The sequence below is a fragment of the Indicator indicator genome, chromosome 12, assembly GCF_027791375.1.
Source record: "Indicator indicator isolate 239-I01 chromosome 12, UM_Iind_1.1, whole genome shotgun sequence".
Taxonomy (NCBI): Eukaryota; Metazoa; Chordata; class Aves; order Piciformes; family Indicatoridae; genus Indicator; species Indicator indicator.
The window spans coordinates 17,102,864-17,122,021 of NC_072021.1; the positions used below are offsets into that span (position 1 = coordinate 17,102,864).

The 19,158-nt window shown below is 36.5% G+C and overlaps 1 protein-coding gene across 1 annotated transcript in view; it reads right to left on the reverse strand.

Annotated features, from left to right (window-relative positions):
• Nucleotides 1-5,671: 5,671 nt before the first annotated feature.
• Nucleotides 5,672-19,158, reverse strand: part of LOC128970195 (dynein axonemal assembly factor 11-like) — a 42,931-nt gene continuing 29,444 nt past the window's right edge. The window contains exons 13-14 of the mRNA XM_054385290.1: nt 14,532-14,617; nt 5,672-5,858 (exon numbers count right to left, since the gene is read on the reverse strand). Of these exons, the coding sequence (XP_054241265.1) occupies nt 5,672-5,858; nt 14,532-14,617 (273 nt within the window). The remainder of the gene's footprint in view (nt 5,859-14,531; nt 14,618-19,158) is intronic.

Consider the following 19,158-nt stretch of genomic DNA (forward strand, 5'->3'; position numbering starts at 1 on the left):
GGCTCAAGATTTGTGGGAAGGAAACCGAAGAAGTTTGATTGATCTAAAGTACTACAAACTTGTACTGAAGACACATTCGGAAAAGTTTTAAGATGGTGACTTAGTTTCATGCACAAATTCACAGATTGAGCTAAACTGTAAGCAGTTAATTTATTTTTTTTAAATTTAGAATATTGAAAAATAATTTTAGTGAGATGACTAGAGGTTTTACTATAGCTATAAGGGAAGGTGATACTTTTTAAAAGAATTTAATTACCTAAAGCTGTAAACCAGATGCTGAGCATAGGCACACAGAAAGTTCTGAAAACTACGCATGGTATCAGCATCTTTAAATGTTCAGAAGTCCCAACAAAGTCTCAGGTTCACAGAAACAAAAATGAGGGGGGGGAAAATGGACTTTATTCCCGTAAAGGATTTCCACTGCAAAATGTAATTCTGTGCAGGAAAATCAGACAATTTGGGTATCTTTCATAGCTGATGTCATACTTCTCTTCAGCTGTACTTCATAGGTGACTGATAAATTGCTGTGGATGTTTTCTATTTGAAATTTTTATACTGCTGATGTGCTTTCATTTAAATCTGGAAGCATACTGGAACTTTATTATCAATCTCAGTGAAATTCTTAATTAAAAAGTCAAATGGCTGCCTGCCTGGTTGTAAAACCAGAGAAGCCAACACTAATTTATGTATACTGTAAAACAGGCATAATTATGCTGCCAGTAGACTTTCAGATGGTTAGCACGGAAAGCACAAAAACAAGGGTCAAAGCATAGCTGCAGCTCACATAGTTCTAACCAAATGTTCACCAGTCTCCTCTTCTAAGCACATATTTTCTGTAAAGTTTCTGATAAATGTTTAGTGAGGAGCTTTTAAGTGCTTCTGTTCATATGATTCATGCTCTAACTTCAGAGATTTTTTTTCTGCCAACACTATGGCTGTAATAGCCCGAAAGTTGTATTTCCAGTAACTGCAACACATCTCCCACCTACCTGGAGTTTTGCACCCAGAGACCTAGCACTCTGGCCTTCCTCTCCATCTATCCCTCTAACAAAAGACACTATTGAAAATAAGTTCTTTCTCAATCCAAGTCAGCGGTTGGTTGGGCTCATGACAAGGGGTGTATATATAATTAGGTTGGTGGATGGAGGGCAGCTGCTACAACAAGTTTACAAGTATGATTACTACATTTTTGTGTGAAAAGCTGCTTTTCAACATGTCCTACTCAGTGCATGGATGTTATGCCTGCATTAGCCTGCAGGCAAATACTTCTGATCCCATTGCAAAACAGTTTCTCTCTATTGTCATCTAATTTCCAGAAGTCCTTCTAAAGCTCACTTCTGACTGTGGCCTTCATAACAATTCAGCTGAGATCCTAGCCAACGCAGTAATTTCTGTCAGTGTCTTATATCTTGTGTTGTAGAATTCTTCTATGCAAAAGATTCTATTGATAATGGTGTACTTTAAAAGAAAGAGTCTGTCAGGTAAGACAAAAGCTTAGCACTAAAACCTACCCTCTGAAAGTATGATTCATAAACTTTATAAAGTTTCATGAAGTTCAGTATTGTGTCTGCTTCTGGCCTTCTTAATACAAGAGAGACATGGACATAGTGGAGAGATACCACTGAAGGACCACAAAAGTGATGAAATTGACTGGAGCATATCTTCTGTAATATAAGGATGAGAGAGCTGGGACTGTTCAACCTGGAGAAGAGAAAGCTCAAAAGGATCTTCTCAATGTGTGCATAGCAGAATGGAGCCAGGCTCTTCTCAGTAGTGCCTAGTGAGAGGATCAGGCAATGGACACAAACTGAAATACAGGAGGTTCCCTTTGAACATCAGGAAAGGCTTTACTTGAGGGTAGCTGAGCCCTGGCACAGGTTGCTCACGGATGTTGTGAAGTCTCCAGTCCCCAGAGATATTTGAAATACATCTGGACATTCAAATGCTGGGAATCAGCATTTGAAACATGCAGTGGGAAAACATATTCTGTGTGTCTAATACCTTTACAAATACAAAACTTAGATCCATTATCCAGCCTTAGAGCAAGGGGTAGATTTGGTGGCAAATCCAAGAACCTTCCTGAACCATTGTAGATCCTCTTTCTTCTCAGTACTGCTAGAATTTGCATTAACACCACCCATCTCCTGTCTTCTGGATGATTAACAGATCTGTCCACTGCACACTGTTTAAATTCATCCACTCATCTACTTAGAGGTGAAATATCATCACACACACAGTGTTCTCTGAAGTATTAATCTACTTACCCAAATAATTCTGTATATAAGGCTGCTGAGTCTGCAGCGGCAGAATGAGGCAAGTAGCAAATCAAACAGTAGCTCATTTTTTTTCTGCTGTAGGTAGGAGCAAACTGCTGCAGATGCACAGTGGTTTTGATCAACTGTCACATCCTTAACTGGAGCAGACAATGTTGGTGCTATCCTTTCTTCATTGCTCTTCCTTTCTCTTGTGGGAGCTGTGACTATCTTTCTCGTATCCCTTTTGTTATACTCTTTCTATTTTCACTGTACAAGGGATTTTTTTTTTTTATGTTGGTGTGGCAGTTCAGGCTGGGTGCCTCCTGTTACTGCCACATAAGCTACACCTCCGGTGTTCTGAGCGTCCAACCTAATCAGGTGCACACAGGAAACGGCGTATTTCTACCCCAAAATCCTGTGCCCTATAAATCCATCTGCAGAGTCATTCTCCTCCTCTTTCTACCCTCTCTGCTCCCATGGGAGATGCTTCCCTATCAGGTAACAGTGGGGGAGTATCTCAAGGCCTCTTAGGCCTGTCTAGGCCTAATGCCAGGAGGAGAAAGGAGAGGGGGACGTGGCAGTCTCAGACCTGGCCAGCCTGAGACTGGCCTAGCAGTGGGGGGGGTGGGGGAAGAAAGAGCCCTGGGGGTTTGGGTAGACCCTCAGGTGGGAGAAGGGAAGAGTTGGGAGGCCTTTGGGTGTTGTGTAAGGGACTCTGTACGCTTTGGGATGTTCTTGTCACTATGCTTTGTAGTTTTTGTATTTTCACCAATTGCTTTTCCATTTAAACTTTCCATCACTCTCCAATGCGTTTGTGTGAGTGGCATTCTTTTGTCCCTCTCGGGGCAAGAGAGGATCTGTCTGGCCTCAAACCAGCACAGTTGGCTGTATAATCTTTGTCCTCTTGTCTTCTCAAAGTTGCATTAGTGATCAGTAATCGATACTTTGTGATGCATCTTTATGCTCTTGTAGGCCACTAGTATCTTGTGCTTATACACTGTTCTATTCTCCGTGGCCCATACACACACTGAAAACTTCATTGAAGCTGATTCTCAGAATATTCTCCATTTCCAGACTGGATCCCAAGATTATGGTACCATGTGAAGCAAGTATATCTTAGGATCTGCTGCTAATTTTCCTATGAGATGTAACTGTAGCTCAGTATAGCAGCCTTGGTTGGGGTTGTTTTGTTTTGTTTTTTCCCCTCTCCTCTGAAACAGGGCATTATACACTATAAAACAGATAAAGAAGAGAACTGAGCTGGAATGGGGAAAGATCCAATTGTGTTATCCTTTGGTTTGACAGCAGAGGTCAAATTTTATAGCTCTGTGCTTAAGAAAAATGAAATCATGTCATATGACCAGGCTGTTTTCCACAACCTGGAAATCCTGACAGGTTCATCTGAACTGGCTGAAGGTCTGCAAGGTGAATTGTCCTTACAAGATTTTCAGAAATCAGCAATGGACAGGAAGACCTTCAATTTGTTCACCTCTTAGAAACATCTGAAAATCCCCAGAGCTATCAATAAAACTACAGGAAACATATTTTTGGATCTGATCCCAAACTCTCCTGGTTTTTTATATCTTCAAAAACGTTGTGTAGTCCTTCCTCTTCATGCACTACAAGGTCAGCACAAATACATAACAAAAAGGAAGCTGACTTGAAAGGAATCACACCTAAGTTGCCCAACTGACTGCTAAAAGTTACATTGTTGCCTGTTTTCCTGCTTAAGTGTATCCGTTACACAAAACAGCACCAACCCTTAGGACCCAAAGGCCCTCCCCAAGCCTGTGAAAAAAGGTATACTGCAAAAAAAGTTGATGTTTTTATGCTCCATTTACCAGAATAGAGCTGATTAAATAGATTTCAGGGTTAAGAGGCTTACATCATGGAACTGTCTATTTCAGAATTGGAAAATCAAGTACACAAGAAAATTCAAGATGATACTACAACAGATCAGATGATGCCCAAATTTAACTTTGACTTATATCTTTGTGATATACAAGTTTTCTTTTTGCTGCCCAGTGCATTGTTACTATAGTAGTGAATACTTATTTTCTAATTAAATTATATCCTTAAGTCATTTTTTTTTTGTATGCAAGAGAGCTAACCAGGCTTGAATTCCTACAGTTTTTTGTCACATGTCCCCAACCTGTTTCTCATTTCAACAGCCACCCAACCCAGAAATTTGTCGTGACGCTCCCTGTGCAAAATTCCACTGTCATCTCAACATCCACCTTTAGTTTCTGTACTCAAGGTCTAAGCAGATCTCCTAAATATTTCTCACACTCTCCCCAGTTTTCTCCCAGGTTCCCAGAACCCTACCACCATGACTCCTGCATGACCTAAGAAAGGATGATAGTATCCACAAAGAGTTGTCAACATGTTCATTAGCTTAGGGGCTACTGTCAGAACTCCTAGTGGCTGAGCTCTCTCTTCCAACAGCAGGTGACTCAAGAGAAACCCTTTTTACTACTCAATGACAGTTTTCACTACATTTAGAGAAGCTGAATATTGCTGTGACATTTTCTTCTGTCAAATAGGGTGAAAATAACAGGAATGGCATTCAAAAGCAGAACTGAGATAAAGATGATGAGATGTATTTTCTCAGGAAATCAGGCAATAAAAAACAAAAGAAAATAGTGTTGCCAAATCCAATAATTTTCTAATACAACTGAATGTACACTTGTTCTTTCATGCAGCCTATTTCAGTCATGGAGTGGTCCAGAAGCTGAGGTTAAAAAAAAAAAAAAAAAAGAAAGAAAAAGATAATGTAGACCTTGGTTGCTAAAAACAGTCTGGAGGGCAGACTAGGAGCAGCTAATCCTGTCACAATGGCTAAAAGTTATTTTATGCAAAACCTAAAAATTTCTCTTGATATTTTTAGGGGATTCTGAAAAAGATGGAACAGTTTAGAGTAGCTGTATAAAGGAAAACTGAATGGTCTGGTTGATTTCATCCAGCTTCCCCATGGTGCCACATCTCAGATACTGTGTTCATCATCATTCTCTACCAAAAGAGTGGCATTGTTCTACCAGGTCCTGAATCCAGGAGCATTATGCTAGAAAATTCACCACGTATGGCAGGTTACAGCAAGGTCTGTAACTTGTTACTTCTCTTTTTCTACAGTAATATGTCATCTTCTAAGCTAGACAGTGAATTCTTAGAAAAAATGATAGTCTGACTTATATGAACCCTATTCTGACTTGAGACTTACTAGGTAAACAGTCTAGGAAAAAAAACTCTGTATAGCAATACACAAACAGAAATTACCAGAGAAAAGAACAGGTATAACAAAGATATTGTTAAGAAATGTAATGCCATTTCCAAGTTCGGCTGTATTATACTTGAAACATAGGGGAATGAAGATAACACAAGCACACACACTGCTTATCAGGGCACTGTTTAAGAATGTTTTAAATTAAGGGAGGAACATCTTCATTATTTTCAAAATCAATATAAGTATGCTTAGTCTCGATAATCTTCCCTGGTTGTAGCTTAATAGGCCCCTGTCCAGGTCGTTCATTTTCTTGGATTATCTTCATCACATCAGGGAATGAATATTTACCAGGATCCACTTCTAATTTCTCAACTTGTCCGCTCCTGAAACGAGAAGGAAACAAAGGAACAAACTTAATTTCAGTGTCAAATATAACAAAGCTGTTTTGGGTGCCAGTTTATAAATCTGTTGACATGAGTGTGCGAGTTGTTACTGAGTCTGATTAAACCTAGATTAAGAGTTTTTACAATCTGAAACCCGATTGTTGTAAGACCTCAATATAAACACAGAAAAGTACTACAAAAATCTCTAAGGTGTTGTACAAAAGAATCCTTAGCCTACAAACATCATGATTTAATTTTTTACATCTACAATTTTCTTTATAGCAGGCTAAGATGATTACTGGTATCACACTACCAATGGTTGTCTTTTGATATAAGACAGTTTTTAAAAAATCTGATTGGTCTTTTGTTCTTCTTTGTTTCTGTTCATTTTTATCACAGTTCCTTCACACTACCTGTCTGCTAATTTCTGTGTCATGGATTCATCTTTGGAAAGCAGAAATGCTTTTATTTATAAAGAAAATGTAATTGTATGCATTTATTTGTTTCTGTCAGATAAGTTTTATGTTTTGTTTTATATTTTTTAAAAATATTGAAATGAAAGTATAAGAAAGATCAGAGCTATAACAGAATTTCCATATTCTATTACTAGTAAGGATATTCTTTTAGATTACACTTAGAAATGTGTACAGGCCATTCATTAAGGCAATGTATCTACATCACACAATAATCAAAATTTGAAATATTCTTATGTTTTCTGTGATGAAGCATTTAAAGCCACTGTTCTTTTCTAATAAAAGAGCTCAATGATTAAATGAAAAAAAAATCCAGCCTTTTTTCAAGCAATTTGTAACTGTTTACATGAAAAATGGCAATATGGAAATTTAATTGCACAATGATGTTCTAATTTCTGAAAATTCCAACATCATTTTATATCTTCATACTAATTTTCATATTATACTGAGTGCTACTTTGAGTCAAAGTTCCAAGCTCAGCATTATAAAAGACAGTGCATCACTCTTAACAGATGTGAGAAAACTCCACATTTACTGAGAAGATCAGAAAAGCTCATTAGAACTGGAACCAAACAAGTAGCAGTCACTAGATGAAAGAATGCAAATTTTTGATGACAAAGGTCATGAAAATATGTAAATAAAATATATTAAAAGATTTTTAACTGAAAATACATCAACTTTAGTTGTTAAAACAGAGAGTTTTGCCAAGCAGCTTCCAAATTATGCCAGTAATTTTCCATCAAGTCTCCATGAGATCTGACAGGACATCCCAGCCCACACCTGTGTGTAGGATTTCTGTCCCAGTGAAATAGAAATGCTGAAGGATTCATGGGTGATTTCCTCCTCTCCTCTTATGCTATGCTGAAGAAAGCATGACTAACACAAGTCATCAGCTTAGCCACCTCTTTCAGCTTTATGCCACTAGATTTTTTTTTGTGATAGAGGAATTATTTGATCATTTTGCTGAGCAGAAAATAACCAGAGAAGCACTCTACTTTAATAATCTGGATAACCTTCTCCAAGAAGTGGCACAAACAAAAACTGCTCAGAGGAGAATTTTGTGGGTAATAAAGACAAATAAAAGAAAACTCTTATTTCTTGACCCTGAATGTTTTTCAATTTATAAAGCTAGATTTTTTTTTTCTTGTACTATGCAGTTTAGTGAAATAAATGTGGATTCACTTTGTGGTAACATTCTAGAAAATTATCATCCCCAAAAGTTAAGAGATATTTTTGTTTATGGTGTAAATTATGAAATGTGTTGTGACCTGCACAGCAGGTGTTAGGAAGATCCCAAAGACAGCATGTTTTTCAAAATCTTAATCTAATCACTAATCTGAAGCACCTCAGAAAAAAATAAAAAAGCATAACTGTGAAAATGAATTAGCCTCAGCCTGCCTTTGTGCCATACATTAAAAAAAAAAGTCCTTGAAGTATTTAATTAGTAGTAGCATTTCACGTTTGTTCATCAGCTCTAAAATTGCACAAATTGCTAGCCATGAAAATCTAATCAGCACTACAGAGTTTGAATAGCTTATTGTTTAGTAGCAGAATAAACTTCAATACACCAGAAATGAATAAACAGTGAGCAATGTAAAATTCACATCAACAAGCTATGCAAGGATTAAACGCATTGATCATTCTCTATATATAATCAGCACGTTATATAGAAGTATCTATTAGCAACAGACAGTAGGAAAGACTGAGAGGCAAGCACAAGTGATTTTTTTTCCAGAAAATAAGTACTTGTTTAGTAAAGCTTCATAGTGCTCTTCCCACTACCAAGATGCAAGTAATTGTCTGACAACAAGATTCAGTTATGCTGAAGTCATTTCATGAGAATCTGCTCCTCTCATCATGTGATCTATGCAAAAAAAAGAGGCATAACCCACCTACCTGAAATTGTTTGGAAGAATGAGGTTTAGGTCATCTAAACATTTTTTGTTGTGAGTTCTACCTAGCACAATAAAATAATTTTGTCGCTGAAGCTCTTCCCCAAACAATGGATGAAAAGAATAATACTTGCAAGATGAGCTACAGCATGTCTGAAAATCTCAATGTTTGCAAATTATTTGAATTTCTGGTTTGAAAAAAAAAAGGCCAAAAAAACAATGACATTTGCAAGTTTGGGCACTGCTACCTGCTGCTGAACATTCTCTACTCAAGGAAAAAATACGGTCTGAAGATTAGAGCATTGTATATAAATAAATAATACTGTATTAAATAGTTTTTCTGGCTTTTTTTGCCCCCCTGCAAAGGCTATTGACATCTCCACATGTGTCAACGACACTTTTAAAAGAAGAAAATTAAAAGACTCAACAATAAAGAAGGTCAGTCCTTCCATTTTACATAACTATAGCATCCTGCTGAACACTCTGGTGTGTGACAGAGCACGTATACGATAATTTGATATTTCTCGATAATTTATACTTTTCTTCACACAGTTCTTAATCCCCTTAATAATTTGACAGTTACATTCCCCTCTTTCATATTCTGAATTTAAATTAAATTTAGATTGCTAAAGATTTCTCATTCATTTGATCCAGAATATACAATTTTCAACATTTCAATGAAAGTTTCCTTTATGGTGTCAGGATTTCCAGAGATAGTTATGAATCACAACCAACAGCTTTGGAGACACACTTTTTCCAGTCTTCTAACATTGTGAATGAAACAGCACAAAAGTCATTATCATCTTAGAAAAAGTACAAATAAATCAATTTCTTGAATAAGAAAAAAAAGTGGTTTCAGAATATGGAATTATATCCTATTTGAGAGCTTTGAGAAAGACAAATCTTTTTTTATGTTAAAAACTGATGTTGATTGTGTGACGCTTGCAACAGTCTGGTCCCAACTTCTGAAAATACAGACTTAGAAAAATATGTTAATTATACTAAGCAAATAATCAGGATAAATAAATACTTGGAATACTAACACCTAATCTCCCTACATCGGTGAAATCTGAAAGGAAGCTATAACTGCAGTCTCCAGAATCAGTGGATCATTGGGAAGATATGAATATACCACATCTGGTAACATAAAATTAATTTTTCAATGATTGAACTACAGTCAAGAAGAACAACTAAATCAATTGCTAAAAGATGTGCTAAATGAAAGCCTGGTGACATGTAGCCCATTCTGTTCGAAAAGATAAATATATCTCACAAGTAGGATTTATCAGACAGAGACCACACATAATATTAGCATCCAAGTTTCTAAAAGTTAGAGAGAAAATTACAGTCAGTGTGACATTTTCAACTTCACTGCTCCATGCCTTACCTTTTTTTCCCCCTACAATCTCTTAAAGATGCTAAATTTCAAACTAACCCTGTCTGTTAGTGAAAAACATGCTCTAAGACCTGCAATATGTAAATTGACTCAATTTCTATACCTGGCTATAATAATATCTTATTTTTACTCCTTGATTAACCCAGAAAAATGAAAAACACTGTTAAATTTGTCAGTCAAAACTGAGTCTCCAATGTTTAAACATTAGGCAAGCTTACACTGAAAACATGCTTTATTCTAACAAGGTGTTTACAAAATCTTGTAATTTTACAAAGACACTTTAAAGTATGTCTGTGTCCTCATTTTTTTTGTCCTCGTTACATATGAAGACTACTTATATTGTAGTGAACAAGAGCTAACTGAACAGTATTCTTGAGAATGCTTTTCTCCAGAAGGGCACATTTCTGAAGTCTTCCTGCCCTTATTACAGTTATGGATTACCAGATGCCTGTGTGTACAAATTAATTTTCAAATTACTTCTGAAGCACCCCACCTTTTGTTCTCATTAGTCAAATGATACCCTCTGATTTGATTAGCTCCAGACCTCAATGAGAATGTAAATGAATCCATACTTTAAGATTAACTTAAGTAAAAGGCTTTTTAATATGTGGCTTTATGATCCACTCACAGGGACTTACAGAAGGCAAACAGTCCATGCCAATAGAATTGCTAACTGATTTGCCATTTTTTATCTTTCCACACTTTTATTCATATTTTGTGCAGATCACACTTTGGATGCACTCGCTTTCTCCAACTCAGGTTTGGTTTAGATACAGAAGTTAATTTGTTATTTGAAAGACCACATAAATCCTCTCGCAGTTCTTTAAGGCTTAGTCTGCCTACATCTCAGTTCAATTTCCAACCTCATTTTAGCTCTCATTTCCAGTCTTGAGAAAATTGCTATTTTTTTTCTACTGTATTTCTCTTTATAACATGAAGTTCTCTGCTTTTCAACTTGTCACACCTCTGTTTGTCTGTCTGTGTGCAAACTGTAGGGTTCAGAGATATTTTCAGCTACTGTCTCTCTGGAAAGGTAGCATTCCCGTGTCACAAGGATTCATTCTTTGAAAGGTCCAAATTAGAACTCACTCCCACCAAAAAAAAGAAAAAAGATTCTTATCCTTACATCTACAAAATTTTCCAACAAATCTGTTCTTTGCATCTTCTCCACCAAAATGAATCAAGTTAAACGAAGATCATCCACTACATCAGAGCTTTGCAGTATGTCTCATCTTCAGCAACACTGTTACATCTCAAGTGAGACAACTGTAAATAGGTTTTGAAATAATCAGTCTTTCATTCTTTGCTTGTTAATAAATAATTTTTTTAGAAAATCAACTACAGATAAAAAGTTCTAAGGAAAGCAAATTAGTGCTTTTTCACCACTGTGAAACTGTGAACTACAAAAGAATTTTGTTAATAAGTCTTGCGATGACACATTTGCTAGAAAAAGGTTGGAATTAAAATCCAATATAGTGATCAAAGACATCCAACTTTTCTTGGCCTCAAGTTCACAGAATCACAGAATTATTGAGGCTGGAATAGACCTCTGAGATCATCAAGTCCAGCCTATGACCTAACACCACCACATCCACTAGATCCTGTCACTAAGTGCCACAACCAGTCTTCCCTTAAACACCTTCAGGGACAGTGACTCCACCACCTCCATGGGCAGTCCATTCCAGTATCTAATCACCCTATCCATGAGGAGGTGCTTCCTAATATCCAACCTAAATCTCCTCTGGCACACCTTCAGGCCATGCCCTCTCATCTGGTCACAAGTTGCCTGGAAGAAGAGCCTGACCCCTACCTTACTACAACTTCCCTTCAGGTAGTTGTAGAGTGTGATAAGGTCTCCCCTGAGTCTCCTCCAGGCTAAACAACCACAGTTCCCTCAGCCTCTCCTCATCAGACCTGCTCCAGCACCTCAATATCTTTCTTGAAGTGAGGGGCCAAGAACTGCACACAGTACTCGAGTGAGGCCTCACCAGCACTGAGCACAGGGGCAGAACTCCATCCCTAGTCCTGCTGGCCACACTATTCCTGATACAAGCCGAGATGCCATTGGCTTTCAGTGCCACCTGGGCACACTGCTGGCTCATGTTCAGCCGGTTGCCATTCTAGCAGCATATATTTTTCTTTTGTTTTCCCATTAAGAATCCAGAAGAAATAAGCAAAACAAACCCTCCAGAAAAAACACCCTCCCCCCCAGAAAACACCCCATACATTACATTCTGCCACTAAGAACTGATTCCCATGGACTGTCAACCAGATTTCTAACCTTTACACTATTTTCTACAGCACCTGCTGGCTTAGGCAACCAGTGCAATCTCACTTAGCTAAGAGGAAAGACACTTGTAGCAGTCAGATTTGCAGCACTCAAACTACTCAAATAGAAATCACCTCTACCAAACATTCCTTATTTCATTATAAAAGATGTATATAGAGCAGAAATTCCTGATTTATTTCTAATCCTGCTTTGTGAAGTATCCTAGAAATTCCTGCTGCCGTCCTTTGCCTCTTCAATTTTCTCTCAACTTCTCCATATAAAAACCTACAGTAAACAGTCTCTCTCATATATTCCTATGTATTGCTCTTTACTGGGTGGTTTCCAGTTTAATTATTTTGTTTTAATTTTCCAACATGTTAAAGGAAGAATAGTCTACTGAGGGTGAGACAATGATTATTGACTTTATGTAAACGTAACTCTTAAAATTTCCAGTATTACTTTGGAAAAGTCAGTTCCTACCTACATCTGAATTTCACAGATGAGGCCAGTCAAGAATGCCATACTCAGCTACTACATTAATGAAGAGTTTAAAAGTATAATAAATCAATCAGTTAAGTATAATAAATCAATCTGTCCAATTCTTCCCATAGAAACTTGTCTCATTGAATATTTGAAATAAAGATTTGTAGACAGTCACAGAAGAAATCTCTCTTACGTGGTAGAAGTAAAGATAGTATCATCATCTAATCTAGCAAACAAGAGTTAAAGACATTTAAAGTACATTATATTTTAGCAGATTATATGTCTGACAGCATTTAGCCAAGACATCTGTAGCTGTCAAGTGTAATCACTGTAATGAATATTCTTCTGTAATCTAAGAGACATATTTTCAGCAAATTTTTAACATCTGGCAAGTCAGTGACTTTTCAGCTGAGGAGGTCAAAGCTTACTATTTTTACCAAAACTGCAATTCGAAAGACTTTCCCTACTTTCCTTTTATGATACATATTCATGTAATATTTCAACAGTGAATTTTGTATTTCTCCTTCAAAATCTGAAGTTTATTCATAATTTCTTTAAACTGCTTTGAAATCCAACACAAAGTCTTGAAATTTTGCTATGCCATGGAATATCTTTAGTTCAGCAGCTAGCAGGAAAGGGCATCATTTCATGTTACTACTTCCATTAATTCCATGTTCCCATTATTACTCATGTTTAGACATTTACTGTGCAGACAAAACTAAAGGTACACAGAGAGTTCTAAGGAAATATATATACTAATCCACAAGTTGCCAATCCTTTCACCATTTGGCACAATCTATTCAGAAGAGATAATGTCAGTTACCTAATGAAGAATAACTAGTTTTGTCCTAGAAACAAGCTAAGACACTTCTCAAACACATTTAATGTATCTAAATCATTAGCTGTACTTTTTGGTAAAAAAACATTCCTTTTGCAAAGTAAAATCACATAACTGTTTGGGTTGGAAGGGTTGTTTAAAGGTGATCTAATCCAACTCCCCTGCAGTGAACATGACATCTTCAGTGAGATCAGGTTGCTCAGAGCCCTGTCCAACCTGGCATTGAATGTGTCCAGTCATGGGATATCTACCACCTCTCTGGGCAAGCTGTGCCAGTGTTTCACCATTGCCAATAAAAAATGTCTTCTTTTTACCTAGCCTGTATCTACCCTGTTTTAGTTTAAGACCATTACCCCTTGTCCTGTCATAACAGTCCCTGCTGTTATGTTTGCAGGTGTTATCTGCAAAATTTGCTGAAGGTGCACCCAGCCCTCAACAAATCCTTTCTGTTGCCCTACCACCTCATCATGTAGATCATTCAAGAAGTCAAGACTCATTTTTGTTAAACCCAAGAAATAAAAAGCAGAATCAATGATACTGAACTCTTGCAGTGCCATTTTGCCAGTATCCTAAATATTGAAACCAAGAAGAGTACCCATGATCCATAACGCTATTTTTTTGCTAGCTGCTTGGCTTTTCCATCAACATTTGCCACAACAAAATTAAATAGGGAAACAAATGCAAACCTCCAAATATAAACAGATAAACGGCTTAAATTTTGTTGTTAGTGTATCTTATTCTGGTATGGATACCATAGCCTATAGCAAAAAGAAAAGGAAATAGTAAGATATACATCATAATATTTGTACTTAGGCCAAGTGTCCAGCAACCCAAGTATGCATCTAAAGCAATGGCTAGCAGAGTAAGTTAGAAAACAGTGCATCACTGATGTTTGCTTGCTTCTGGCAGTCATTAACTTCAAAGTTTCAAGAGCTGGAGTTTATACCACATTTAAACTTTCAGAACTGCTTTTTTGAACCATTTATGTGTTCAGTAGCTAGACCTCTACACCAGCTAGCAAATAACGAAAAACATTCAAAATCATCACATTTCAAATGGTTTTCAGAATTGGGTTACATATCAAGGAGCTCTGCAGAGGCAATTCTCAACAGATTATTTAATTTAGGAATATACCAGTTTAATAATCTGAATGATCTGATGGAACAAAAATGATCAGCAGAAATAAAGCTTTCAGACACAGTTTTACTCTATAAAAATCAGTATTTACATACTTGCGACAATAACCTAAAAAGCATATAGTCTGGCATGTGATTAATACATGGACAAACACTAAAACTAATGCAGAAGAAAAAATGAATTACCTTCTTGCATTTTTTTGCAGTGTATTGCAGTCAGAATGTTTAATTGAAGTTGATACTTTTTGCTTCGCCAGGATTATTTCTTTAGCCTAAAATAGAAATAGAAACAAATAATTCTCATAGCCACTCATATTTATGCTCAAAAGCATTTAAATAATCTCATAACAGCAGACAAATTGAAAGAGTCCTAATATTTTTTCTCAGGACATTTATTCTTACAGTTAGATTTTAACAGTATTTCCTCATCGTGAAACACATGCATAAAGCAATTTTAACCAAATTAGCTCAATGGAATTATATTCAAGCACACATGTATGAGACTCTGTGTGTGTATATGTAAAACTTCAATATCTAAATCTCTTTGCATTTAAATATATGCTGTCTTGTTTAGTACCATGCTAATAATGCACATTACTGATTTTCTTCTTCGCTAACTAATTAGTGCATTGTGTGCCTCCCACTTGCATTTCAGTTCTGGTGTCTGTGTGCTAGTTTAGACATTTTTGCTAAAGAATCTGCTGCAGGCTGGACTTCTCACACTTTATAAAAGAGACAAGTGACTACAAACTCTTTCAGCTCCTTTGCTAAAAGACAATCTCAAGTTCAGAGTCCAACTGAATTCTCCTTCCCAAAGTGGGGAATCCCACGTCCATCACTGGATTTTTGGAAGATGAGTTATTGAGAAAAGGACCTCTCATGTCAAAAGAGTATCTTCCCCTTCTTAATATCATGGGAGATAGGCTCCTTAAGTTTTTGAAAGTAAGGAGGCGATCAGTTAATTTTGTTGAGTGTTTCTTAGTGCAATTGATTTGATCATAGTCTGTTTGAAAAGCCCAGTGAATTTAAAGTCTCTTTTCTAAAGTCTACAAGAAGTAAGACAGTGCCTGGAGCTTCTGAAATTCATTGTGAAGTGGCTGTTTCTCCGATTCTGTATATACGGGAAAGGATATATATACAGGAAAGGCTCTATGGACCTTCTCTCTCTTTGCAGGAGGCCCTCTTAGTGGTCTGTTCTTTTGACAATAATTCATTCCTCAGATCCCATTGAGAATCCTTTGCCTTCAAAGCACACTAAAGACAGTGAGGAAATATGCCAATTCTGCAATGAACCAACAGAAGAGGCTTCACTGACAAGAAGTGATCCTGAAACTCAGGGAAAGGTTACATAATTTGCCTGCTAGAACATCTGTTATCAATACTCAAATATTATTTGACATAAATTCTTTTCTGCTCAAAAGATATTCTCCTACCTCAGTTCAACAAAAAATAAAGAAAAAAAAGGCATATTCTCTAAATATTCTTATTATTGAAACAAACCCATGTGAAACAATAGTCTATGAGCTTCACCAACCCAGTAACTGACTGTATGTGCTAGTTTAACACAGCCTTTTCCCCACAACACAGAAGTGAAGGAAAGTAATACAGACACAAAAAAATCCAGGTTGAGATAAAGAGTTGAGATAAGAGTTTAATATAAATGTGATAACATAATGCACAACTACCTTTTACCTTAGCCTATTTGCAGAAAAAGCACAGTGAGCTAAAAACCCAAGCCAGGGAGATACTCCCTGATTCCTCCCCATTCAGCTGCTATCCCAGCAGAAAAGAGCCTACACCCAGAACTCAAAAGCAGCAACCAGAACAGGAAGCCTCTCATGTTACAACCTGAACTTCAAGTCTATTATGAAATTGTTAATATTGATTCAGTTGAAGATATCAATAATTATAGCCCCATAATACTTTGCTCCAGCCAGCACTACGATTTTGAAGCTGGCATGAAGCAGGTTGGTATGAATAGCAGCAGATTAAAACTCAACCTATGACACTGTGATCAGCTGAGGGTAACTGTCCCGGGAAATGGAATTGGCATAGCTTCAGCTGTGGTGAAAAATAAGGTTTTGAGCTCAATAGAAAGATAACTATATAAAATGTAAAGCCTGTGGTCTACAGGAAGACAGACTAAATTAATACAATAAACCTTTCTGAAAGATATTCTATGAAACCATTGCTAATATTTGCATTAATTAAAAAAAGTTCTCTTAAGAGTATTGTCAGTAAATTCTAAAAAGGGATGTATTAAATCTAAAACATATTTAAGAAAACAGAAGCAATATATGAAAACAATATTTATAACATGAATCATCTTTTCAGTCCACATTTTTTTCCTAGAGTGGCTTTCCTCCATGGGAATTCCAATGACTAACAGTTTCACTGAAACACTTCTATTCTGAAAAATGAAAGGATTTATAAGGTCTACACCTGTGTCTCCACATGCTTTTGACAGCAATACAATATTACTGCATTTACCATACCTAGATAAGTGAAAACTATATAATGAAATTCTACCAAATAACCTTTACACTGACATGCATAATATGTATCACTCCTATTTTAAAATTAGTTAGGGAATCTAACTCCATTGATCTTTAAATTTCTAACTGTTTTTGAAGGCTCAAGCAATAAAAAGCTGTCAGAATTTATTAGTAACTGTTTATATAATAAAGAATTAATCAGAAAGTCCAAATTTTTATCTCTGATTCACTAAGAAAAGTAAGTTTTAAAACATGACACAGAATGTCTCAAAATCCTCAGTAAAAACTGCTAATAACACTGGGATCTGATGCTTTTTCTCAGACATTAATTAAAATGCTATGGGTATAATTAACTGATGACATCTTACAAAAATCACTGATGTAATATGCCAATTTTAGTCAAATTCCATTAAAGAAACTCTCAGTTCCTTCATGATTGGCAAAGATGACTTGGCTACACCATAGAGATTCAGAGTTTGAAAAGCTTCATATTACAAATATTTTTCCCAGAAAAATGAAGCATGTACAATGTAGTCACTATCAGCTCCTTACTCATGGAATGTCTCAGTGCAGATGATGGTTACTGAATAAACATCACACTTTTGAAGTGTCACTATATCATTTCAGCAACTGCTGTGTGTTTCAGTTTGTTTTGATGCGGTCTGAGACACCCATTCTGCCGTGACTGCTGTGCAGTAAATAGTCCATTTAAAAAATTATTTTATTTCTTTCACTTCATATGGAATGTACTATCTCCAACATCTGTAATATGTCAAGGTCACAAGAGACAAGGAGAATGTTTGGGTTTTCATTTTAAAGGCTAAGGAACTATGAACAGGTTGGAAGATGAATGGTGGAAATTTTAGTAACTGCGTTAGAAAAATCACTAAAGCAAATGGGAAACAGTGAGTTCAGTTATTGTTCTATTCTGTTACTGAGAAGAGAGAGATCTTTTCAGGACACTATTGCAAGAAGCATGTCATAGGACACCATTTTTATGTTAATAACATTTTTAACAATCCAGATACCTATGGAATGTGCTAGATCATTTATCTAGTTGCAAATAAATTTATTTCTATAGTAACTGTCTATCATGAATAAAGGTGCCTTATAGTTGTTAGGCTTATCAATGATACAAGCCAAATACAATTGCATTAATTCTCTTCTTTCCATTATCTCACTAAATGAAATTCATATTGAGTTGATGACCTCAAATCAGTATTCTCAAATGTTGTTTATAATCTCAGCCATAATGATCTGAAATAAAATTATTTTTGGCTTTCCAGTTTTGTTCTTCTTTTTTCATTATACTTTGCTTCCCAGAGTACATCCCATTAAAACCAATAAAATTTGTAAGGTAATTTGTTTAGGAAGCTATGAATTCTCATGAACAAATTTCGAACATTAACAAAACATGGAGGTTAACAAAATGCATACAATTTTCAGCATTCTTCACCATTTCCTGGTGAAACTGCATGCTTGATGCTAGAGTGACAGCTTGTGATTTAATGAGAGGCTGTCCATGCAGGAAAAAACAGATGGTAGGGGATTGGAGTACAGAAAAAAGCATAAAAGATATAGGACCACAAGTGGAAAAAACCAAAAGCTGAAAAATAACGTTTTAGTTACATCTAGTTGCATAGTCTTAGAATTAAATCAGACCACAAAGAGAAAGAAATTACCCCATATAGCAGCTGAAGGTTCCTCTTTCAGGAAAAGATGCTATGATTGATATACCCTGGCAGATTCATATGTAACACCTTGTCCTACTTCTCCTACACACCAGAGAAACTTGCTAGAGGCCAGAAAGGTAAGGCTAGAGCAGCAAGGATTTTTTTCCTGTAACTATCCTTGAGAAAGGTTACCCTGTTTCTGAAAGAAAAAAATACATGATGTAGTCCTAGAGGTCTTAAAAGCAGTCCAACCTTTGAAAAGTATAATGGCAGAAGAGCAAGATGCTGAAGTTGAGTACTCTCTCCCACAGGTCCCAGAACCCCATCATACAATCCATTCTCACCTCCAGAACTTTACCTTCTTCCAACTTCCACCCCCAAATCAAAATACCTTGTATATATACAAGGTACAAGCTACATCTACTGAAGACACACAGTAGAGATGAAATGGAGATACCTATTGGTTTGCTCTCATTTATATTGCAAGAACTGGGCTGGGCAGGGAAGAGAGTACCAAAGCCACTTTAAGACAACCAGCTTTTATTTGCCAGCAGAATTCTCAATTGACTTGAATCCTGATCAGCATGGTACCATACAGGCAAACATCAGAGCACAGGTGAGGTAGGAGAGCACAAAGTTAGGAGC